At 40.5% G+C, this 24,533-nt stretch overlaps 4 protein-coding genes across 7 annotated transcripts; 2 read left to right on the top strand and 2 right to left on the bottom strand.

Annotated features, from left to right (window-relative positions):
- The first annotated feature begins 34 nt into the window (after positions 1–34).
- LOC116917038 lies at positions 35–2,478 on the top strand. Its single transcript, XM_045169292.1, is given in 6 exon segments — positions 35–69; positions 131–185; positions 187–321; positions 380–455; positions 523–1,235; positions 1,237–2,478. Coding segments are annotated over 6 exon segments (1,908 nt in total). The 3' UTR covers positions 2,131–2,478.
- LOC116917035 (protein SMG5) lies at positions 2,234–5,714 on the bottom strand. The gene is given in 14 exon segments (XM_032922389.2): positions 2,234–2,441; positions 2,509–2,663; positions 2,783–2,928; positions 2,995–3,495; positions 3,497–3,730; positions 3,732–3,992; positions 3,994–4,035; positions 4,037–4,183; positions 4,243–4,402; positions 4,461–4,567; positions 4,657–4,735; positions 4,802–5,034; positions 5,098–5,320; positions 5,388–5,714. Coding segments are annotated over 14 exon segments (2,424 nt in total). The 5' UTR covers positions 5,465–5,714; the 3' UTR covers positions 2,234–2,382.
- A 302-nt stretch (positions 5,715–6,016) lies between these two features.
- Positions 6,017–8,498, bottom strand: LOC116917037 (kelch-like protein 18). Of its 2 annotated transcripts, XM_032922391.2 has the most exons (7): positions 8,381–8,498; positions 7,455–8,313; positions 7,215–7,374; positions 7,015–7,154; positions 6,705–6,952; positions 6,434–6,634; positions 6,017–6,341 (listed from the first exon to the last, which is right to left on the bottom strand). In XM_032922391.2, the coding sequence occupies exons 1-7, from the start codon at positions 8,482–8,484 to the stop codon at positions 6,233–6,235; spliced, it is 1,821 nt and encodes a 606-aa protein (XP_032778282.2). In that variant the 5' UTR covers positions 8,485–8,498; the 3' UTR covers positions 6,017–6,232. The 2 variants fall into 2 exon arrangements, with proteins under 2 accessions (XP_032778282.2, XP_045026009.1); XM_045170074.1 differs by having other exon boundaries at positions 7,455–8,479.
- A 9,188-nt stretch (positions 8,499–17,686) lies between these two features.
- On the top strand, positions 17,687–24,210 carry LOC116917033 (sodium-independent sulfate anion transporter). 3 transcript variants are annotated; one of them, XM_032922386.2, is made up of 12 exons: positions 17,687–17,848; positions 17,991–18,291; positions 18,433–18,628; positions 18,959–19,179; positions 19,285–19,462; positions 20,948–21,130; positions 21,322–21,483; positions 21,606–21,746; positions 21,916–22,103; positions 22,318–22,383; positions 22,647–22,829; positions 23,803–24,210. In XM_032922386.2, the coding sequence occupies exons 1-12, from the start codon at positions 17,760–17,762 to the stop codon at positions 23,953–23,955; spliced, it is 2,061 nt and encodes a 686-aa protein (XP_032778277.2). In that variant the 5' UTR covers positions 17,687–17,759; the 3' UTR covers positions 23,956–24,210. The 3 variants fall into 3 exon arrangements, with proteins under 3 accessions (XP_032778277.2, XP_045026007.1, XP_045026008.1); XM_045170072.1 differs by lacking the exon at positions 22,318–22,383; XM_045170073.1 differs by lacking the exons at positions 22,318–22,383; positions 22,647–22,829; positions 23,803–24,210 and adding an exon at positions 22,162–22,311.
- The last annotated feature ends 323 nt before the right edge of the window (positions 24,211–24,533 follow it).

The raw sequence follows: 24,533 nt of genomic DNA, 5'->3' as shown, positions 1-24,533 counted from the left end.
ATTAGTTACACTCTCTGCTCATAGAGGTCGAGTAATGGCGGCAAAACAGAAAGAAAAACGCATCTGTATGTAAGATGGTTGACTCATAATAAGCTGGAAACGTTTCTTCGCTTCATCCGTAAATAAAAAGAAAAATGAATTGGAGTGGCGGCTATAAAAATCGTTTCCGAACAAGCTCTGAGGTTCCGAAAAACAGCATTTCAGCAGCAGAGTCGGATTATTCTAGTCGACCTCGTGAAGCATGAAGTGGATAATGACAACAAACAAACTAAGCATATTCCAGGAAACGAAGAGCAAGAATATTCGCTGACTTCACCGACAGTAATTAATTAATTCATGAGAATTATAAAGCAGTACATAACTGATATGTATTTCACAGTCTGATACATCAAATAATATACCAATGCAGCAGTGTGGAACTCCATTTAAAAATATTCCTTGTGGAACTTCTTCTGGTCAGGCCAACTTAAAAAAAAAATAATGTTCCAACAGTAATTATCAAGAATCTATTTATCTAAACAGATTCTGAAGAATATGAAAGTGATGAAATATCACATACCAATTACAGTCCTTATTCCTCAGACCAAGAAATTGCAGATAAAGATAAACCAACCACTTCTGAAGAAAGTACTGCAAAAATTCAATCAAGTCTAATAGTTGACAAGCACAATAAGAATTCTGCTGTGGAATTGGCTGTAGAAACACAGGAATACTCATATTCAGGCTGTGGTTCATCAAGAAACTTATTTGTTGGATGTTCAGCTCCATCACCTGATCTAACACAAGATTTTCACCATTTAACACAAAGCTTGGGCTTTCTAACTCCAGTCACAAATTGTAGGAACACTGTTGCTTGCACACCACTTGATCATCATCATGAACTGAAAGGTGATTGCTATTTACTATACCCAACAGCAGTATGTAAGGACAAGGTAGTCATTCAAGATGACTCCTTTTTTAACACCATGGCCCAAAGCAACAATTCTAAAGTTCCAATACCAGTTGGTGGTCCCACATGTGTGCTAGCAGACGTTGTTTCAGCTCAGGAGAAGGAACAGCATTTCTATTCGCCATCGCAAGAAAGTACAGAAGTTGAATACCAAGCTGCTGCCGTATCTCAAACGAGTCAAGTAAATGTTCCATTACCTCAAATGACCAATGGATACTATAAAGAGCCCGATGTCAATGGAGCCAAGGTACTTCATAAACATCATGATTATACTATGCAACTCGTACAGCAAACAATCTGTTGAATGTTCAACTCCGTACCTCAACCAAACGTTTAATTATCCAACGCCAAACTTAAGCTCTGTAACTCCAATCATACACCGCGAGAACGTGGTGTTTTCTACCACAGATGGCTGTCAATTGGTACCAGGCGGTAGTTTTAAACTCCAGAAATCGCCATTCTCAACCTCAGTTAACAAGGATAGCTTTAAAATTAACCAGACAGCTCATTTTCGAGACATTTCCGTTTTAAGCAATCCAACACAACGAGATAATGACAACACTCACAATCAAGTCAATGGCTCAATGTTTGTCCCAGTAGACGTCATCCCTGCTCAGCGTAAGCAAGTGCGTTTTGCATCGTCTATTCCTGTTCATAAAATGAAAATTCTCGTAACCTATAAATCTTCCCCTATTGATGGAATATCGCAGATTGAAACGGAAACGCCAAGCCAGCCACCTATGTATGATGGCATTAGACAGACGTCGACTTTGTTTGAACGGCGTCCTTTAGTTTCACACTCTAATAAGACAGAAGACCCAAACACAGCAACCACACAAGGACAGCTTTACCAAGAAGAAGCCCCTGCCATGCATGTTGCTAACTCCAAACAGGCACCTGGAAAAATGCAAAAAATATTATCCGTTACGTCCCCTAGTCCTCTTGGTGTAGAAAACGAAAAGATTGGCGACAAATTTCCTATCAGCAACAATAATATTAGACCAATGACTGCAACACGAAAAAGAAAACGGCTTTACGCTCCAACTTGGAATACTGAATCCTCATTTGTCAAGATACTAAACTCCAGGAAATCCCATTATGGACGTGTTCACTACTGTCACTGTCGCACTGTAGTTCGAAAGCTTAAAATTCGTGACGCCCAAACTCAGACTTCTCCTTAATGTGTTTCCATGTGCTTTAGTTGGAAGTCGATCTTCCATACATTTTGAACACTAAAGTTTTTCAACTACTTTATTTCGGTATATGAAAAGATCTTCAGATTCATTCGCATTTGATTTATGGTTTATTTTTTCACGTTTCGGTGTTGTCCAGCATAAAATGTTTCGGCAAAAAAAAAAAAAAAAAATCTTACACAGAAGCAAATGATAAAAAATTAAACATGTTACGAAGTTTTAGTGTTACCCATGACAGCATTAGCGTTTTTTGGTTTTGCTTTTTCTCATTAACGAATCAGCAAATTTATATTCCACGCCTTAAAAGAAATATATTATTAGTTTGAAACATTTTGATTTTTGAGCACTGTTCAGTTTTTCCTTTACCAATCGAATTACAAATTGCCCTAGTCTGTTGTTCTGTTTCTCCGACCGGATCGCCAGTCAAGAACAGGACGATAGGGGAATTCTGGCTAGTTTTATAGACATTTCGTTGGTTTGTGTCCAGGTAATGGCAACACTCCAGTATCTGGAAAAGTGTCCTGTAAATAAAAAAAATCCAACCAAGAACAATAAATGTACAAAAAAAAAAAAAAACCACTCGAAAAAGCGAACGATTATACATGACACACGGCGAAAGAAATTAATTGTCGGGTCTTACCAGTGGGCCTTATCTTTACGTTTTGGGTAAGTTAACAGCGGGATAACTTGATGCTCGTTCTGACGTTGGGCTCTGATAAAACGATTGCCGGTGCGAAAGCAGGATTCCAACCAGCGGATGCATTCCCGAACAGGTGCACTTTCTCGCTAAAGACAAATGAGCAAGAATGCTTTAAACAAAAGTAAACAAACGAACTTATTCTGATAACTTACTTTAAGTTGATCCATTTCTGAGATGACAATGTCCGGCACCACTATTATCAGTTTTTGGCTTTTGATCACTTGCTTTATAAGGTAGGTGAAGTTTGAGAGAGCTGAGACGTCCGGTACTAGATAGACATACGATAAACCGGAAAAATCAAAGCTTGTTTTCTTTTTGCGTTTCTGTTGAGGAGAGAGCCTTCGTTCAAGCTCTTGGACTTCCGATTTCAACCATAAGTGGGCCATATTTCTCATGACAAGATCCGCTTTGGCGCCCGAACCTTCTGATTTATCACCCACTGCTTCAGCCGGACACGTGTAAATCCCATTAACCACCTGGAATCCTTTCTCGTTGTCTTGACTTGCTAACCAGTTACCAAACTGAAGGATTCTTTCAATTCGAATAGAATTCAAAATTAAAACGTCGGACGGTGCAGGAGGAGACTCAAAATCGATCTGAGCATGCACTAAGCTCATGGAGTTCACTCCATAGAACTTCCAATCCTCTTCTAAGAGGAACTGTGCCGTAATGAGTGACAATTTCTCGTTGACACCGCTTAAACACGTTGAGTATGTCAGCAAGCGTTGACCAAATTTTTCTTATCGTTTGGTTTGATACTTGAACAATTTCAACATTGACTCTGAACCAATCAGTCAAGAGTTTAAAAATAGGTAAAATACGTGTAGCTTCGTGTGGGATTTCCAGAAGAGGTTCAACTTTGGCTTCTGCAGAATGAAACCCCGAATCCAGATAGCACTTCGTCATCTTCAGATTCCTGTTCTGAATTACTATCCAAAAATAACTCTTCCTCTGAGAATTCCTGATCGGAAGATCCAGACGCAACTTTTCGCCTTCTTAATTTCGCTCGCTTACTTTCTTCTTCCTCTTCGTCACTCAATTCATCAACCATCTCTTCTTTGGCATTAGGATCTAAGTACTTTAGATCATGTGCTTGGTTTCCATTTGCGTAGGAGGCATCTCTGGACGTCATGTGGAAAATCTCTTGAAACCCTATTTAGCACGTGAGCAAACAAAGAGCAACAAAAGGCGATTGGCCGCTGTTTGACTGTTATTCGTGGCGAACGTAGGGGTTAACGTGCACATCATCACGGATGAAGCTAAATCCATGAGTTGGTTACAGCTGCCATTTTCGCTACTTCCAAGTCTCTTTTGGATTTCGCCTAATGTTACCTGGCAAAGCTTCAAAGTCATTTTTTTAGTATATGTAAGGTATAACAAAATGATTTGGTTTTACTTACTTGGCTCACTTCAAACGTTGTGTCTTCTTTGACAACAAAGACTAATTTCGGAAATAGCTGGGAAAACGCGGATATCAATTTGTCTTCGTTCGTAACAAGGCGAGCTAATAAAGCCTTCAAGTTAGGTTCGGCACCAGGAAAATGTTTTGAAGCTTTCATGCTTTAAAAAAGAATAAATGTTATATACCACAAGCAGCAGCGATAACTTTGTACTATACCTTCTTGTATAGTAAAATATGGATTCAAATCCTCTTGATGGATCATGACTTGTTAAAGTCCCAAGTTGGTTGTATGGGAGACCAGTATTGGAATTGAAAAGAATTGCCTAATAATGGGAATAAATGAAAATGGCATTGCAAAATGAAAAATTATTTATTTACTTTAATTGATAATTTTTTTTCTTCTTTTGTTTACCTGGTGATAAAAGCGTTCCGACGTAATAACACTGTTGGAAATCTCCAGATCATTTCTATAACGTGACAAATCTCCCAGCCTTAAACCAATAGAAATGAATTTAGCATCAATAGTTATGACTATTTTTATGGCATTGTTTTCATACCAAACCAAAATCTTTTGAGCAGATTCCATTAGGTCTTCCCTGGTCTCTTTTGATAATTCATAATTTTGGTACTTCACCTCAAGGAGTGGTAGCACATTGAGTTGAAGCTTCAAAGAAGGATCCATATCTTCAAGCCTCCGCCACACATCTTGCATAAGTTCAGTAAACTTTACAATCCCAGCCTCAATATGGTTTCCAATGAAAAGTTTTTCCATTGAAGAAAGAGGGGATTTCTAAAAATATTTTAAAGTTGCAATAAGATTCCAAACATAAAAGGAGGTTAGCTGTATACATACCTTTCCATTGATTTTGGCAGACGTTATCACATCATAGTAGCACTTCTTCCAGAGAAGTTCTTCAGCACGACGTCTACATTGCAGAGGATCAGCTCCCATTGATTTAACACAGAGATAAGAAAGTTGGCTTCGAAGCTCAATAACTTCAGGAGTGAATAAATCTCTGCATGCTTTTGCTTTAACAACAGCCGAGTCTAACTGTTTGACCAATATTGAAGCTGAACTAAAACCAAATCAAAAATTAAAATCTATGTATTTAAAAATTTCAAATGAAATAAAAAGCATATTACTAAATGAGTTTTTTAATGGTATCGTTACTGGTTGACGACGGCACTCTCGCCTTTAAATTAAGGTTCTTGTCTGCCATGATTTGGTCAAGTTTTGTTTCTGATGGCGCCAGCCCCAGCTCGGAAAATGTTACAACCAAATAAGAAATAACGACTAAATGTGTAATGAAATTCGATGATTTCCATGACGTCCTGGACTGGTCCCGGACCGCCTTCGAACTAATTAAGATTAAAGTGCTAGTAGGCCTATATCTTGTCTAAATTCAACGAAGAAATCACCCTAAAAAACCTCCATTAAGTCCAACTTCCGCCGAAATGCAGCTGACATCTAGTGGGCAACGAAAAACACGAACATAGTGTACGCGTGGTGTACGTACGTAGGCAATCAGCGCGCCAGAAAAGCCAGAAAATATAAAATGCCGTACTAAATTGGCGCGATGGCTGTGACCAGGTTGCAATCATCTAGACAAAATCACTATCGGGAAATCGGAAACGACAAAATTCAGCTCAACAGCCAATACGTAAAGTTAACCGGCTGCAACGATGGAAATGTTGGAGAATGCAAAATGTAACGAAACTCACTCTTGGCTAATTTCTGCATAAAACCCTGGCAGGAGAAAACAATTTATTGGTTACAGAGTCAACCAATTTTATTAGAACAATGGTAAGGTTTTATTGAATTGAAGAACGATGCGTTTCTACGAGCCGAAACAGGGTGACGCAAAATACAATATAATAGGACTGAAAACCATGACTGGCAGAATCAAATTTCGACACATAATCCTTGGGTTAGGTTAACATTAACATTACCATTAGGTTCGTTAAAAGCAAACACTTAGGGCACAAAGTTATACAGGGACTACTCCGAGACCGACGCCTCCCTCATGAGCACACATTGAAGACCCGAAACTCCATTTATCTGTTTTTGGATCATAAACCTCCACAGTATTTAGATTTCTGTAAACGAACGAAAAATTAGAATGCGAGAAAAAAAACAAAAACATTTCCAAGTTATTGGTGCCCTGCACCAGGAAGATTAAAACACTTACGCAGTGCCGTCATATCCCCCAACAGCCCAAAGACGGCCAGCATTAGCTGCCAACGCCACTCGACTACGTGTTACACTCATGGGTGCAATGTGGCTCCATTTTTCTGTTTTAGGATCAAAAACTTCCACCGAACGTAGGAATGTAGAGCCATCATACCCGCCACACGCATACAGCTTACCCTCTAATACAGCGACTCCCAATCTGTGTTTCGAGTTGAACATGGAATGGGAACTTAATTTGCTTAATATCACAAAAGAAAGTAATAATATACCTGCAACGCTTTGAAAGCATAGGAACACCAAGTGACCAACGCCCGGTTTGGGGATTGTATTTTTCAACTGAATCAAAAATGCTTAGGCCATCATGTCCCCCTAAGACGTATATGTGATTGTCAAATGACACTACTCCGGCAGCACTCCGATGCTTATTCATGGCAGAAATGGATTTCCAACAGTCAGTAGAAGGATCATATGACTCGCATGTGTTCAGCGATGTCACGCCATCATATCCACCGCAGACCTACGCATCTATGGATTTAGTCTGTTTTAAAAATAAATTTGACTTAATTTTTCTATATCTACGTAAAGGTGGTCGTGCAGAGATGCTGCCCCTGCGGCGCTTCGTTTACAATTCATGGATCCTATGCTCCGCCAAACCCGTTTAGGACCATCTAAGACTTCTACAGTCTGGAGCCTGTCAACACCGTTGTAACCCCCAATAGCTACCATAATAAACATATTATTAAGATGAAACTCGGCCTTAGTGGCATTACGTCTTTTACCATATAAGTTGTTACGTAGGATCGCAACTCCCACGCGGCTTCGACGAATCGACATAGCTTCTGCCGGATTCCATCTACCAGTAACAGGATCCATGACTTCTACAGTGCTCAATGAGTCGCCTGCTTTAGTCAGTCCTCCAACAGCATACAAAAGACCAGACTGGAAAAAGAAAAAGTATAAGTATTAGCGCGGTATTAGTCATGTGGTTATTAAGATGAAGAAAACTTTTTATTCCTCACCACGTCAGAAAAGCATCGAGGGCGACAACGATAACTCTTGAACATCGAGCGTCGTTCTGGCAAAAGGTGGAAATCTTTAGCTTCATCCACTAGATCCCGACAACGATGGCAGCTGCGAATCAATTCCTCCTTTGAAACGCGGTCCGTTAAAAATGTAGGACTTAGCAGAGGCAATCGAACTTGGGCTAGTAGACTCGGAAGGTGCTTGGCCCTTGTCTCGGTATCTTTTTTTACCCAACGGATTAATGCTTCGAAAGCCCCCTCTTCGCTAACGCATAACGTATCTCGATTTAAGAGCTCCTTCATCTGACTAACATCTATGTTTACAAATTCTTCTTCTTCTGCAACCTGTGTAAAATTTTTTTCAAGGAAGCAATCAGCTGCTTTCACTAGTTCTACACAACTGAGAGTTTCTGCAAATGACTGAATGCCCAAAACATTTTTGCAATCTAATCTCTGTTTGTAGTAATCAGCACAAGCATCACGAACTTGATTCAACTGAAGGTAAGCTGCCCCTATCATTAGGTTGTTAATATTTTCAGGATGAATTGTGATTTTTCCACTGTAGGCAAATTGAATTAATGACTCCATTGCACTTGGGTCTATTCCTCGTACCTCAACCTCTCTCTGTTTGCTCTCCAACATGTCAATAGTGAACATGGAATTGAAGTATGGTATGGTAGCACAAAGAACAATACGGTGGGCACTGAAATATTTGTCATCAACCTTGATTGTGACGTCACAGAGCAGCCCTTGCTTTCGAATTTCTTCGAAAACAGGGAATGCACTGTTGGGTAGATCAGTTTGTTGAAAGAGCACACAGCCATCACTCTTTATGCAAGAGTCGGTCATGATTAGTCTGAAATTTCAGAAAAAAGCTAGGTTAACTAACTTAAAATCAATCGATCAGTCAACAAATCTAAAACCTCAAATTTAAAAAAAAAGAGAAATTCGTTCTAAAATCGAAGTCATCAAACAACAACTTTTTTGGACAAAATATCAACGTAATACAAACAGTGGTCAACGTCATCTGGCGTGCAAAAAATACAACCAGTGGAAAATTGTAAAAATATGAAGTTGAAAAATAAATTATCATTCAAAATATTTCTACAAACGTATTAAGAAAAAAATACATGATAAAATGGAACACAAATTATAAATAGATTGATTGACTGATCGAACGATTGAACGATTTCCGATCAACGTGATCGTTGGACGTTGGCCATGATTTTAGTCGAAGGGTTGATAACTAAGGGCAAATTTCATCGTTGAAAACTTGATAGCATGATGGATGGCGTTAGCTTATTGTTCACGTGCAAGGACACCATAAAATTCTTGCGTCATCTAAGTGGTGAATATCAGCTTTTATTGTATTTTCTGTCCCTAGACATTTCTGGTACTGGGCGTGCACTGCTATGAATTAACCGACCACGCATCAAGACTCTCTAGTTATTTTCCGACTGGCGCATACCTATCTCTGAAAATGGGTCCATTCTATTGTGCTGATATTGCTGGAGCGCCATTGTAAAACTCTCCCGCAGAGTGCAAACAGCCCGCTTGCATCAGATGGCTTAAAGGATTGACCAATGGATAGTTTAACTTGACTGCAAGGCTTCCGTGTTAGTGAACAAATTTGGATTTAGCACGTTATGAAATTGGAATCGAAACATGGAAGCACACTTTTGTCTTTAAACCAGATCCACCACCAAACTCTGGATAGCAATTGACAGTCACGACGTGATGAAAACAAGGGGGACAAAACACGGGCTTGAAAAAGCCTTGCCGAGGCAATTGGAACGGAGCAAGCAAAAAAAATTCGAAAATCATCGAGTTAAATTATATGACAACGAGCCCTGTGATTATTGCGGATTGACGACGTCGTTTCCATACTATCAAATTTCAAGTTTTGTAATGACTAGCCGTGGGGTGCGGTTCTCGTTCGAGATGCCCTTAGGAATCAGTCAACACTCATGCAGTTCTTTTAGACCACTGAACATACCGAAAACTGGAAATGATTGCTCAAATTGTTCATATATTATTTCTATACACGATGCGATCCATTTTTATTAGATTTTTGTTTGTTTTTTTCATGGTCAACTGGACTTACAGAAGAGTTCAGCAGGATACCCTTGGTATGGGCCCTTGTAAGTTGCTAGCAAATGAATCTCATGATCGAGGTGGAGTGAGGCGACTTGCTCAGCCTTGAAGAAATTAACGTAACAGGGGGTTGAGAAGTCGTTATTCCACACCGTCAGAATTTCACGCCTCAACGAAATAGAAAACGACCGGATTGTAAAAAAAAAATGCACAACATTCTGTCATAGCTCGTTGTTTCTACTCTCTTTTTTGACGTTGCATAGCCTATGCACGAGTCACCTTACACTGCTGCGAATCTGCTCGTGTGTTATTAGACTGCGTTCTGGGTTTCTAGACTCGTTTTGCTATAGTATTGTGTACGCTACGCCGTTACAATCTCATTGTGGAATCTAGGAGAAAACGGGGTCAGCAATCCGGCACGACTGAGAAATTACTGCATACGTTCAAAGTTTTTGCTTTTCTTTCTTTGGCCTTTTTCTTTCTCTGATCTTTCGAATGATTTGCCGAATTGCCGCTGCGCTGGTAGTTCATAGATGGAAAGACGAAATTCCGCCAAAGGCCATGCTTGTGAACCCATCGGCAGAGTGCAGGATGGAAAGAAAAAAAAGACCATACACATGCACAAAGACTGCGATGTGTAAGCATATGTAACACGCAACGAAGGGTCGTTGATTTGGTATGCAAATAAACTGGATATCTAGAAACAAGGATTTTCCTGGTTTTCCAGTCCATTGTTCGTCTCCAACCAAGCTCCCTATATGTCATCACCAAAACAGCGCAGCAGTTCGCACTAATTATTCTCCAGGCTATTACGCCCATGGAAGAAAATCGTTTTCCGCTAACTCAACACGGATGACCTCTGTTTATCTGAACGCGATGTAACTGATGTGGTATCCTTTGTAACTCCGTTAAAAATTACACAATGTAAAATTACACGAAAGGCTGTATCCTTATCCGTTGGTAATCAGTACCTTCCACCTAAAACCATTGTGAAATTAGTTTCATCAGTTTTAAACCCTTCATCACATTAACAAATTCCAATGACATTGCTGAAGGAGAGGTGGCGTGAGAGCTGGATCAACCCGGAGTCAACCGCCTGAAAGAAAAGGCTACAAAAGAGAAGCATTTATACAGAAAGAGGTTGGATATATGTTAGAACGCAAAGATCTCTGCTGTGTCACAACAGCAATATCAACAAAGTCAACCTTCGGAAAGTGCGAAATTTGACATTTCACCGTGTCATAATACAGACTTAAAATCAGAGTTGTAGCACCGAAACATTTAAGTATCTGTGACTTAGTTTGGGAATCCATCAGATGATGCGATTTCGAAAGGCGTGACTAGTCCGTATAAAGGAAACGTTCAAGGTTACTGACAAGTCGCTACAACGAACTGAGCTGCAATGTACTCCACCCTCTATCATTCAGCATGTACCTCTCTCTTCGTTGACGATAGTCTAATTCAAATTGTTGGCCATTATGTACTCGTGGCGAAGCAACCGGTTAGAAGGACACAATGATACGTAGATGCAAAATTTTGTCGAGTTTCTTGACAGTGCGATAGACAAGGATTCACGGAGTGTTCCTAAAATCCTTACAGAGCACAAAGATGCCGCCGCTACCTTAATGATTAACTAATTACTAATTTGCTGTGCAATGTAGTAATTGGGTCCTTTGTTATCTCAACAATTCTGTTTTGCCCTCGACATTGACAATTGATTTCTATTTCCAACACCCCTCCCGCATTGCGGAAGGAATTGCGTATCAGTGTTTTCCCAATGAGAAATATTCAAGTTTGCCTTTTCTTTCAAACATATTGAATAGCGTGGTTTTTTTGTGTTTTTCTTTACGCTACTCTGGTTTATTGGCTTTTTGGCGGTCAATTTTCACAGTTCTACAAGGCTACTTTGTGGGTGTGGCCAACCAATACGCATTTACTGAAGTTAAAGCCGAAAAATGTCGGCCGCGTACCATCTGTGGCTTGACGGCGAAGAATGTCCGATGAAGGCAAATTGCTCAATTAGATGCCCCAAAAGATTCTGTTGCATTTCCTCTTTTGCAATCCGTCATTTCATGTTCGGCTTGTTAACATCTCAATCAAACGTGTAAGTGGTGATGGAAACTATGGAGAAAAGTGAACTCGTTAACCGGAAACTAGTTAGAACGAGTGAAGACGGGGAATACCATCGCCTACTTATTCGAAGAAAGTTTTTAAAAAGAGAAAAACAAAAAAAGAAAACAGGTTATTTTCATGGTAATCTAAAATTGCGCTGCAGATATTATTACTGCGCTGCATGCGTTTGTAGCCACTAGCTAGTCCCGATTGATCCAGATGAACCCGGAGTATGATGACGATGAGGCTATTGCTTGTTGCCGTCGAGTAGAAAGGGGGGAAAGGTTAATTCCCTAAACCCTCTCGATAACTTGTCTATGTAAGGAAACAAACGGTTAATTTGGGGAACACCATCGTCATTGCAACATTTTTCGTGAAAAAAAAACCCCAGCAAACAAACAGGTTCAAGTGAAGTTAGAATTGCGATTTCACGCAATAGTATAGCTATCTATGGTGACATCTTGCTGCAATGCGGCAACTATATGAACCGGGATGAACCAGGATGGAAAAGTATTTGGTAAGATATTAAACACAATGTACTTGGCCGTCAAGCCCACTGGAGCGATCAATTCATTTAACCTTTTTGTTGATGCCAAGAGGGAAAAAGGAAAGGAAATCCAGATTGTCTTTGGCGATACGTATACGCAATGTCCGGCTATTGGTTCAAGTGACGACGATTGGGGAAGTCAATCTTTGTAAGGGCATTTAGTTAGTGTGAATGCCGTTTTTCCGCAGAAAGTCACGAAGCGGAACTCAATTGTCTGGCGAAAACGAAGCGGAAACTATGCACCAGCTTTTACAGAGTACTCACAAAGCTCCTCACGACATTGCAAGGCCTTCTCCTTGACTCTGAATTGTTCGTTACTTTGAAAATAGTTGACATTAAAAAGAACGGACAAAACGGCCGATTCCCTTGTTCTTATTTTCATTAACAACTGAATAACAGCGAAGTTGATTTCCTTGTTTTTCTCAGATATTAATTGAAGCAGTGGCAGGTGCATACCGAGCTGTTTCGGTATTAACACGACCAAATGCACAGAGGGACAAGCCCAACTAAGACTGCTTGGCAGTAACCTTGCAGGATCAACTTTTTTGTGTGCGTTTTGACTCTTTTAATTTTTGTTTTTCTTTCGGTGCGTACTTGGTATTTTTTTTGCCCCCCTTTTTTTTTAAGAAAAGCTTGAACATTCACTAATGTGGACTGAAAACGACCACACCTACACGGTGGAATGTCCAGCACCGTGTTCAATTCGGGCAATTTTATTTAGACAAAACTGGATAACAGGACAAAGGAATAAAGCAAAAAGTTTGAAGTAAAATACAAACACAAGACACCGACAATATCTTTTGTCAAAGTCATAATAAAACTTGATTGCAATGGGAGAGAAAAAAAAATAGACGATAGACTTTTAATCACACCGAGCATTGTATACTTGGCTTTGACATTCACGAATGATCTCCGGAAAGTAACATATATATATTCCTATTACTCTGATTGCCCAAGATGTTGATTAAAAAATCATTTACCGCAAGGATAGATTTATGAAAAGAGATTGTCAGCTCGTTACCGTGTCCGGCCGTGTCCAAGCACCGTGAGTTTTATGACCTAGAAAACCCACAGAATCATTGAATCAAAACTTGCTGTACGAAATGAAATGGACGCTGTGATTTCCTTCGTTATTTGTTGTTCGGACGTATGCCGGACTTACTACTCACCGTTTCCTTCCGGCATAAAGTGGATGTAATAATTTAGATGTCCTTCCTTATTGTCACGACTAGTGCGTGGCGACACATGATTTCGCCCTCATCTACGTCAGTGGTTATTCCCCTACTATTTGAATTTCGTGTCGTTTACCGGAACGGGAAGGGATTGTGAGGCCTTGAGTAAAAATTACCCAATCAAAAAGGCCACAAATCCAGAAAAGACGAAATCTAGTAGTTCTCCAACTAGCCAACGGTCAGCTATGAAAAAATCTAGCACAATTTTCAAACTACAGTAGAAGTATTCACCGTCTATTGCGCATTTGACATTCAATGGAAGGCTGTACGATTCAATTTTGTATACGTGTGTATAGTTTATAATGCTGGGGACGCAGCACAAGGTACAATACGCTGATCTTATTCGCAAATATTAAAATGATACCTTGGGGCAGCAAAATTGTTTTCCAACAATTTTTGCAACCCCCAAAAAGCGAAAAACAAGTTGCCGTTTGTGCGCCAATTGACCCAGAAAAGATTTCCAGCCGTCAATGCATCATGTGCGCTGTTGTCGGTTGTCGTCGCTTTAGAGGCGATAGCCAGTAGCGCTTGATTGATTGAAAGTGAGAATGCTATTGCGCACACGTGCTAAAACTCCCATTATAATCGGTGTTTGATAGCTCAAGTTCTCTCCGTTTTTATATGCCTTTTTTGTAACTGTTCCACTGAAGTAAGCTGGATAACCCTGACTCTGATTCACGTTTTGCGAGTCAAATTTTTATTTTATTTTTTCATCAACGCGTGACCTCTCCAGCGTAGAAGTTGGCTGCCCAACAAGTAGGCGACCGTCTCTATTTTCAAATACAAACACACTTTCGGCAGGAGGTTTACCTTCGAGATGGAACTAGATATATTATGTCGGTCTGAATAGGGGAGAGTCGATGTGTGTTGTTGTTTTGTTTTTCTGGTTTTTTCTCAACTCCTTTGGCCCAGTGAAATCGCCACTGGCCGACACTATTATACATACACATGCATAAAAACCAAAACTATATTTAATCACTCAGGCATACCCTAAATATAATGCGTGTAGAGAGAAAGAAAGTAAGAGAGCGACAATTGAAAGTAGAAAAAAAAAGTGTGTGAGTATAATAACGTGAGGGCGGTAGCTGAGCAATGTAACAAACAAAAGGAAAGAAAGCGTTTGAAGTGTAGGTACACAATAGAAACAAACAAATGTCCTTTAACTATGGCAAGCCGTCTTGACGAGTATTCTGAATTCCACTGTGCGTCGTGCACCTCGAAATCCTTTTTCAACGGGATCAACTTGACATGCAGCAACGGGAATCGAGTTGTATAGACGCCTTTGTTTATAAACACTCCCATGTCACGACAAACGAACGAAATCGCAACATGGCCCCGATTAGATTCCCCCGAACGCCGAAATCCATTACTACATGACGGTATACATGGGCAGAACAAAACAACACGCACAGGTATGATGACTATGCAACAAAACGGTCCGAGAAAGTGCGCGGGCTGACTGTATAGCGGCGTTCAAAAAATCAAAAGAGTTTTATCTTTTGATTGTTGTTCGTAACACAATCAACGACACCATCGGATCCGCTTCGTACATCCGCTTGATAACAAATTAACATATCCCTATAAGCAAAAGATATAACTGAGGAGCTATAGGCAAGTCATCGCCTCCTGGACGAATCGTGCGATAGAATTTATGGCGCTCTCTACATTTACCTTCAAATTCCCGTTTTGTTATTTTGTATGTGTATAAGGTTCCTGTTCTGCTTGCATACAATTTTGTTTTTTTTTCCGTACAGAAGGGCTTTATTTGGAGCCTGCTAAATGTGAAGCTCCATAGATATTGCTTATGCGCAGTTGGCCATGCGTGCACGCTAAATAAAGCTTTTGCGTTTTTATTATTAAATAGCGTAGCCTACGTCATCATGCCTTGTATTTTGTGGCTTTCGCCGAGAGCTCGCTGCACCGCTTAGCAAAGCGAAATTGAGGTCGCTCTATACATATTTGACTAGGGTGTCTGTACAGTCTGTGTTGTTCTTATTGCTATACCAACCTCAGAGTGTATAAATTAGAGCTATATATACGCGTGTCTGTGCGAAGAAGGCAAGTTATTTAGTTTCTTTTTGAGCATCTCCACGAGTTTCTTTTCGACCATTAAATACGTTTTTTTTTTTCGCTCTAAAATAATGCCAAAGCATGCCATAATACCGAAGAGCCAGCACAGCAATGCCAATTGGTGGTGGTCCCGCGTTCTCCATCAGCGATTCCACCGCGCCAGCTGAGCAATTGTACTCAAAAAAAGAAATGGAAGAAAGGAGGAAGAATATTGCAGCTGCAGCTACGAGCAACATGAGAATTCAATAATTATATGGGACGCTTTGAGGAAAGTTTTTGATTGGCCACTGAAATTGCTTCTCCCCTCGTTATTCAGCATCATTGCTTTCGGTTCAATGTTTTATGAAAATGACGATTGCTTGCTAATTCGATTTGGCTAAAGGAAGAAAATGAAAAGATGGAAAAACCAAATGAAAGCAAAAGAAAAAAAAACGATTAAAGTTGAAAATGGCAAAATTTGAAGAGTAACCACCGTAGGACATGTATAGAAGGAAAAAGACGAAATGAATATGCTTTGAATCTTATGTAAGATGACCCGGGAGAAGAACCCATCTCTCTACTGCAAACTCCACAGGCAGTAAGCCAATAAACATCTAGTGGTGAATTGTCAACTCATGCTGCTATAATTACTGTCTAACGAGAATCCTGACAACGACATCAAGTCATAAGAATTGGTTGGCCGCAGGAAGAGGTCTCTCCATGTTGTATATCACAAGGGTCATCTCGGAATTGGACATTATGCACCGCAGAAGGTTCCTCAATTTCTTTTTCTTTTTAACATCTTCACAAATGAGCTGTTTTCCAGCCTTCAGTTAAAACGCCAGTTTCATTGTTTGCTAGGGCGTTGCGATGCGGCAGGCCGGCAGCTAAGAGCAACCCGTGCAGAAGAATAGAAATGACGTGTTTCTAATCCTTGGCGACCTCGTAGACAAGCAAAGTGAAGGTAGATTGACGAGCAAAAGAACGATATAGTTCTGTTGCCACGAGGCACAAGTTGTTGGAAGCAGAGAAGGGCTATAACGAAATTCGTACCATCGAGTACAAGCTGGTCGACACAATGCAAAAAGTACTGAGGCGATCAAGCACCATCCCGTGGCATTGAAAGTGAACAACGAAGGGTTATCGAGATCCTGTTGAACTTTTCAAATTTTCAGAAGAAGAGAAAAAAAAAATAATAATACAAGAAACATCGGACGCCCACACTTTTTCAGAAATAAAAACATGCAATAAAGCGCATACTCCATCAAAAATGTTATGTGTAAACTATAGAGCTGTTTCATTTGCATATTAACAAAAACTGGTTAGGCAATATTCTGACTTGATTATCTGCAATTGTTTTGTTTTTATTTATTTTTTAAAATTCTTATTTGTTTTTGCGTTTATTGCTTCTGTTTTCGGCAACTTTTGTTTTGAAGTTCTCGGATTGCTTTTCAACAACAAAAGGATATATATGGCCATAACTGGTCAAGTCAACGCTGGAATTACCAAGGACATGATCGTGAAAAACCAGTATAGCCGCTCTTGTACTGTGGGCATACTTGGGTGAGCTGCCCACTCCCGACGATGGAACCACCGTTGAGGTTTGCTTTTGCTTGTACATATACACATCAAGCGAAAAGAATGAGAGAGCGAGAGAGAGAGAGAGAGAGGGCGGAGGGAGTCTGGGCGGAGAGACAGAAGGGGAGGGTGGTTAAGAGACAGAGAGAAAGAGACTGATCTATATCTGGAAAAGAATAAATAATCATAAGAAAGAAAGAAAAAAAAAACTCACATCGGGAATACCCATGTTTTGCATGAAAACAGAAAACAAAACAAAAAAACAGTGAAATTTCTGGGCAATACAAGTTGACTAGCAAAGTTGGCTTGTGACTGGTTTTCTTGCTGCGAAAGAGACCCTTCCCTCTCTCTTTAATTCCACATCCTGCTAGAACTATAGCGATTCGTGCTATTAGTCTACCTATACTACATGGACGTTTTTTTTGTTGTTGTTTTGTTTTACTTTATTATTTGGTTTTTGGTTCCCCCCTTTTCGATTTGCAGCTGTTGGTTTGTGTGTGTAAGATTCTTGTTGGCTGTTGCAAAGCCATAGGGAGTGGCCCTTGCATATTACGAAGAAAGGAGCAAGTCAGTTTGTCCTCTCAAGACAAAAAACAAAAAAAAACTCGCCATATAGCAACTACTCCTCCACCTGGGCTGGAAACTTATAAAAGCCGTTGAATTATAGCTCGTGCGATCAGTTTTCCCAACATGTCACAGTGGTGCATAAGGCCAGGAGGACCTTTCAACCAGGAGGATCCTTCACCTGTTCGGACCGAGCCGCCAACACACAGCAGGATGTACGTTGAATCGAAATCCATCTCAGTTCCACCACACCAAGTTCCTTCCAACAGAACCACACACACAAAATCCACCACCACCACCGTAGCCCTAGTTTTAGTTTAGTCATTTCTCAATAAGGATTTTCTTCATGCACGATAGGGAAGCAAAGATGTACGGAGCGGGTTCTGAATTATCGATTGTCAGCCGTAGCACGATGAGCACCTGGATATCGGATAGCCATTTCGTCGAAGAAATTCATAAAAAGCGTCGTCGTGTGTGCAAACGATGGCGGAAAACGTGCACCCGCGATTTGCTGTACCGACGGCTACCATTCTTATCGTGGATCACCAAATACGATTTTTCCAAGCTTCTTTCCGATGCCAACGCTGGCATGGCCGTCTCCTTGACGGCCATCCCGCAAACGATCGGCTACGCGGCCGTGGCTGGACTTCCGGCACAGGTGAGTGTTCGCTCATTATTTTTATTTGGCCGTTGCTGGTTAGTGTGCGTGTCTTTTTATTGGTAATTGGTTTGTGGCCACGGCTATCAAGAGTTAAAAGTTTCACTATAAAGCAAATTGGATATATCGAAACAACCTTAGATCGGCCTTTATTCGGCTTTTATGGGGCCGTTGATGTACATATTCTTCGGCACCGTCAGAGAAATTTCTGTCGGGCCAAACAGTGTTCTCGCCTTGATGATCAATTCTTACGTCAGCGAGGGCGGAGTCGCCTACGCCGTCATCCTAGCCTTTCTTACTGGCATCATCCAATTAATTATTGGTTTATTGAATTTAGGTAAGAACTCTCCTTTATTCCCTGTTATAAAGTGTTTGTGTTACATCGTGTGCGTCCTATTTTAAACGCTCTTTGTTGTTGTTTGCCTTTCTGGCCCTAATTCTTCATTTTTGGTTCGCTTTGGTTTGCCATTATTCGTCCACACAAAAAAAAACCTTTCACCCGAGAGTTATATTCCGCACAAACCTCCCTATTTCCACTTTCGGTTTCTTTTTTTCTTTCTATCCTGTTTGCCCTATTTCCACTGAAATGAAAAGCTAAATTTCTTGTCACTGATGTGGCCTACTATACAACTGCTACTCCGTCTGATCGACTCTGTTTATCCTACAGGTTTCATAGTCGATCTTATATCGGCACCTGTTATTTCAGGATTCTGCTCAGCAGCTGCCCTGACTGCCATCGCCACACAGATGAAAGGACTGTTGGGATTGAAATTCCAAGGCTCCAATTTCCTCGGAGTGTGGCGCGGGGTCTTTGAAAATCTGTCCGACATCAACTATTATGATGCTGGATTAGGATTTTTAACCATATTCTTACTGCTCATTATGCGAGTAAGTCAAATCAATTTTTCAAAAATGTTGTTGGTGAACGACGTCTAATTTTCTATTTCTATTTTCTATTTCTTTTTTCCATCCTTTTTTTTTACGAATTTCAAGAAGCTCAATTGTATGATGAATCTTGAAGTCTTCAGGGATCAAGCATGTTTACAAAATCGCTGGATTTCTCGGGTGTTGTGGTTCCTTTCGTCGAGTCGCAACGCTTCTGTGCTAATATTCAGTTGTCTGGCAGCGTACCTGCTGGAAGTAAACGGATTGAATCAATTGACCTTGTCAGGTATACCGAGAAAAACGGCGTTTTTCTTCTTTCATTCTACCTTTTGTTGGAGAGAGCTGCACTGCTCTGGTTTGTGTTGTTTTTATTTTTCTAGTCTCTTTTTGATCGGTTAAACACACGGTTCCCCTTTACTTTACCAGATTCTCACAGTTTCCTTTTCTTCACACGTTTCTGCTTTTTTTTTTTTTATTTTGTCACTTGCTTGTTTTGTTCTTTTTCTTCTTCCAATCTTCCAAAGCTTCACTTTTTTTTTTTTCAATTAAAACTTGTTTTTTTGCTGCGAAACATCTAACCGTGGCTGCATACGTAGTTGATAGAACTAGTAGAATTTAGCAGTCCTGTTTATTGTGCACGCTGCGTTAGTCAACTAGCTGGCGGCCTGACGGGACATTCTGTTCCACCTCCCTCCCTTGTCTTTTTTTGGCTGATGGGCGTTCCTCTCCTTCATCCTTTGTTATGTAGCTACAGTCATGGTTAACCTTCGGGCTACTATGCATTGATCCGGCCTTGGCTAATCCGGTCCTAACGATTTCTAAACGCTCTTTTCGAATCAACAGTAGCTCAGTTTGTGCAAAAGCAAAGATTTTTTTTTTTTTGGGGTTCGGTTCGTGACGACCAACTCACGAAAAAACAGAGCGAGCGATGGTTTGAAATTCGCCATCACGTTTTTTTCTTTTGTTACCCGTTTTTTTCTCTCAAATGTTTAAACACGACAGCCGGATTTAACCAAACCGATCGATTTCGCAATCGGCTGTCTACACCCTTTTTCTCTAAACAAAACAAAACAAAAAAAAAAAAACTCTGATCTAACGAGAATTAGCGAAATTTGCCAATCGAAATCTCACTGACGAGTAATAAAACTGCCATACATCGTCTAGTACCGCTCTCTATCGAACTCTCGCTGATTTATACGCAGCCGTAATTTTTTTCTTCGAACGCAATTAGCACGATTTTTTTTGTTCGGGACATTCGATTCTTCGTGACCGGCACTTTTTTTGTTGTCTTCCTACGTCACAAATGTGAGGTGCCTGGAGCGCGCAGTTCTAATGCGTTCACAGGAATAAATGGATTAATTGAAAGTCTCTGACCGACAAGGGGATTGCCTATTATCCCCCCCCCCCCAGTTTTTATTTTTTGCGAACAAAAAGTAACATTGATTTGTGATTGTCCACATTCTTGAAGGTAAGATTAACTATGATATTGCGTGAGGGAAGGTTAAACACGTCGCGCAGCAGCTTAGGCGTGTACTTGATAAAGGTACACACATTAAAAAAACAAGAGTTTCTTTTGTCTGCGGTTGTGTTTTACTTTTAATACGGAAACGAGCACAAAAAAAAGCGAAAGACCACGATTTATATGTTCATTACGTAATCGAGCATAACGTTCTGACCTTGTGCTGGCGACATGTATACCTGTCAACCCCCAAATCCATTTCGGAATTGAATCCAATAATCTACAAGTTATTACTTTTGTCGGATGTGTTAGGCGACATCGAGCCAGGACTGCCCACATTCCGGTTGCCACCGTTTCAGATTGAGCGTCAAGTTGATGACGACGAAACGCAGATCCTTAATTTTTCGGACATTTGCGCCGAAATTGGTGCCATGGGCATTGCCCTGTTCCCGTTAGTCTCCATCCTGGAGCAAGTGGCCATCGCTAAAACTTATTGTAGGTTTCATCATTATGCAAAATGATCCTTTTCCTTATTCATTTCATATCAGCCAACTGCGTTTAAAAAAAAAACAATGTCTGGTATTAGCATGGACGATCTGACATTTCCATTCTTTTCTTTTCGGGTTTCCCTCTCATTGACTGGCCCGTCTGAACCTACCAATTGCGTGAATGTCGATGAACCCAAGCTCACGGCAAAAGCACCGATGCTACTCAGGAAATTATCAGTCTGGGCATCGGTAACATCGCCGGCTCCTTTGTTGGAGCCATGCCAATATCTGCCAGCTTCGGACGATCGGCCGTTCAAGCGTCGAGCGGAGTACGGACCCCTATGGTCAACGTATTTTCAAGTAGGTTCTTTTTCACTACATCATCAGTCATTATAGCTTTCATCAGTTGGTTCTGCAACCAGATTGGCTTCTATTACTCATTACTTATGGCAGTTTATTTTGTGTTTATTTCATTTTCTAAGGCGGTGTGATCCTATTGGCCCTAGGCCTTCTCATGCCTGCATTCTATTATCTACCGAAAGCCGTGCTAGCTGCCGTTGTCATCTCATCCGTCATGTTTTTGGTAGAATACGAAGAAATCAAGCCAATGTGGAAATCGAGAAGTACACTTTCCAATAATGAAATGAATTTATTCATTTTATATTATTTTTGTGTGCTCGGTGATTGTGGGGCACCTGTGGGCCCGTCAACTGCTTTTGATGTTAAACATTTCCAATTTAGTTTTCAAACGGTGACTCAATGCTAATGGCGATTGTAAAATTTCCCTTCTAGGAATTGAGCTGCTTCCACTGGTGCTGACGTTTTTCAGTTGCCTGTTGGTAAACATGGAGTTTGGCATAATACTGGGAGCTGGCTTTCACCTGTTGCTCCTCTTGCACATGGGGAATAAGCCAAAAATCTCTGTCGGCGAAATTCAGGCCATAAATGTCATCAAAACGACGTCAGCTGATTCGACCATGGTGAGTTCATTCTGAGATCTTTCATCTTTAAAAGAAAAAAAGACTCCCATTAATTTAGAGAAAGGCCAGCCTCGTGTTTTGTCAAGTGAAAACGCGCAAGGCGGGTGGAGAGTGATCCAGTTGTTGCAACGCAACATAAACTAGAGTGCTAAAATAGGGGTAGTTTCAAGGTGGCAATGCATGATGACGTGATAGATATCCCTTTTCGTACCAGTTGGTGCTTGGTCATGCCACTTCGAGGCCGATCCCGGTCCAACAACGAAAATCAGTCCGTGAATTGGTACGCCATTTTTTTTAACCATTCTACGAGCCCATCTACGTACGTATGTTACATATAAAAAAAAAACGAAACCCAAATATGTATTTCAAATCAAATTCAACCCGTCCCCATATTTATAGTAGTCATTAACCCAGACTCGGTCGTTGAACGAAACCTTTTTATTTGAATAACACCCGGGCAAGAAAATGTTTTCGCGGTCGCAATTTTTCTTTCGCTTTCACAAATCGGTTTGAATAATATCTTTTCTCCGCTCTTGTATGTAGGTCAACACCTCGACCATCGAAGCCAAACGGATACGACTGATCTGTGACCGTAGTCTGCATTTCCCCGGCATCGAGGCGTTCCGCCATCGCATCAACGAGGTGATCGACGACGAAGGATGCGAGAAACTCATCATCATCGCCGACATGGAGCGTGTCCTCGAAGTGGACTACACTTCTCTTAAAGTAAGTTGTTGCCTAGCTTCATCGCTCATACGCAGTGACGAACGTATCCTTCACGCCTGTTCTGCCACACCCTTTGACCAAAAGAGAAAGAATGTGTTCGCGTACATCCCGTCAAGGTGAAAACGATCGGTTTTGGACGCTCAATCTGTACGTATACATCGTAGTTTTGATCTGCTATGCCAGTCTCGCATCGACTCGAATATGCATCATAATGATTTTTCCACATTTGTTCAGTGAGTAAGAGCAACCGGTTAGAGAGGTTGCTTATCGAAAGACGTCACTAGACAATAAAAAAGTGCGAGGGTAAACGTGCTTTCGTCATCCGAAAAAGAATGACCTTTTTCGCAATCATACCGAAGATTATCAGGTGTTTAAGGACGAAAGATTTATGCGATATAAAATTAATCCACTTGTTTTTTGGTTGCGACATTTTACGGCCCGAATTGTGGTTACACTCGCAGATCAGTTCCGTACACACAATCAAATAAAACGTGTTCCTATAAAGATATCGTCTGGGATATTCCAGTCTTTATCAACGTTTCCTTTCAGAGCCTTTAATTATGTGCGACTTTGTTTGTTTTTCACTCGAGTTCTCTAGCGAACTTATTTCTTTCAATGCTGGCCCTTGATAGGAGCTGGAAAAAACCAAACTCGGGCTTACAAATTGCTCGATGGCTTATTGCTTGTGATATGCATGTTGGTTGGTGCGCTTAGCTTTCTAACTGTTTGCTAGATTATCTATTTTAGCGGCAATAATTTAACAGATTAAAAAAAAAAATAGTTTGCGTAGATTAGTATTAAAAAAGGTGTCAAACCAGTTTGTGGTGAATGAATAATCCAAACACTTTGTTTGTGACCTGATCAATAAAGGTAGTCTTGTTTGTCTTTGTTGCGTAATCGTATTTTTTTTTTTCGTGCTTGTTAAGAAAAAAAAAATGGGTTTTCTAAAAGTGTTCTTTCTTTTGTATTAAAGGTACTCAAATGTATGCACGCTGACTTACAGAAACGAGAACACACACTTATATTTGACAAAGCCAACGAGGTTCTTCAACAGCATCTGACGACGGCCATGGACATCCCCGTGTCGGCATTCATACAAATAACCCGTCACAACATAACCGTATAGCGTTTTTAAATTGAAACTATTTTATAACTGTGTGCACTAACTGTGCTACTTACAGAGTTGCTTCCGATAAAAAAAAAAAAGTCGATTTCAAGCGCTCAAATCTCGTGTGCTGATGGTGCGTTGTTTTCTCCCCCTCTGAAGTGCAAGTTCCTGCAATAGATTATGTTGCGTATTTTATACGAAAAGACGATGGTTTCTGTGTTCTTTATATCAAATTTAAAGTTGAAATGTATAATACAGTGAAAATTGAAGGTATTCCGTCATTTCGTTTTTTCTTTTCTGTCTTATTTTCGGGGTTCCCCTACATTAGTTAGCAAGTTCGTTTAAACAAACCCCAAGGCTGTCGTTAGTTATCCCATAGCCTTGTTGTCAATGGTGGAAACACGAGCTTCTTGGTGGGAAAAGAAAAATTTATTATTTACCAACAAGTCGAAATTGAATAGTCCGGATGGCTGCTGGTGTTGAAAAGCCAAACAATTCTTTTTTTTCCCCTCGGCTTGGGTAAATTGAGTTGCACGGTTTCTTCGGTAAACTCTGCTAATAGATGTGACACGATAAATAAACACCAGAATAGTGGC

Source organism: Daphnia magna, linkage group LG2, assembly GCF_020631705.1.
Source record: "Daphnia magna isolate NIES linkage group LG2, ASM2063170v1.1, whole genome shotgun sequence".
NCBI classification, from domain to species: Eukaryota; Metazoa; Arthropoda; class Branchiopoda; order Diplostraca; family Daphniidae; genus Daphnia; species Daphnia magna.
Note: the sequence above shows the minus strand (reverse complement) of the source record. Positions and strands in the feature narration are given on the sequence as shown.

Coding starts and splice junctions, on each gene's coding strand:
- LOC116917037 (XM_032922391.2), bottom strand. CDS start 8,484: ATGACGTTGACCACTGTTTGTATTACGTTGATATTTTGTCCAAAAAAG. Junction 8,314..8,380: donor TCTTTTTTTTTAAATTTGAG/GTTTTAGATTTG, acceptor CTGAAATTTCAG/ACTAATCATGACCGACTCTT. Junction 7,375..7,454: donor CTCGATGCTTTTCTGACGTG/GTGAGGAATAAA, acceptor TTCTTTTTCCAG/TCTGGTCTTTTGTATGCTGT.
- LOC116917033 (XM_032922386.2), top strand. CDS start 17,760: ATGTCACAGTGGTGCATAAGGCCAGGAGGACCTTTCAACCAGGAGGAT. Junction 18,292..18,432: donor TGGCTGGACTTCCGGCACAG/GTGAGTGTTCGC, acceptor AAACAACCTTAG/ATCGGCCTTTATTCGGCTTT. Junction 21,747..21,915: donor GCCAATGTGGAAATCGAGAA/GTACACTTTCCA, acceptor TTTCCCTTCTAG/GAATTGAGCTGCTTCCACTG.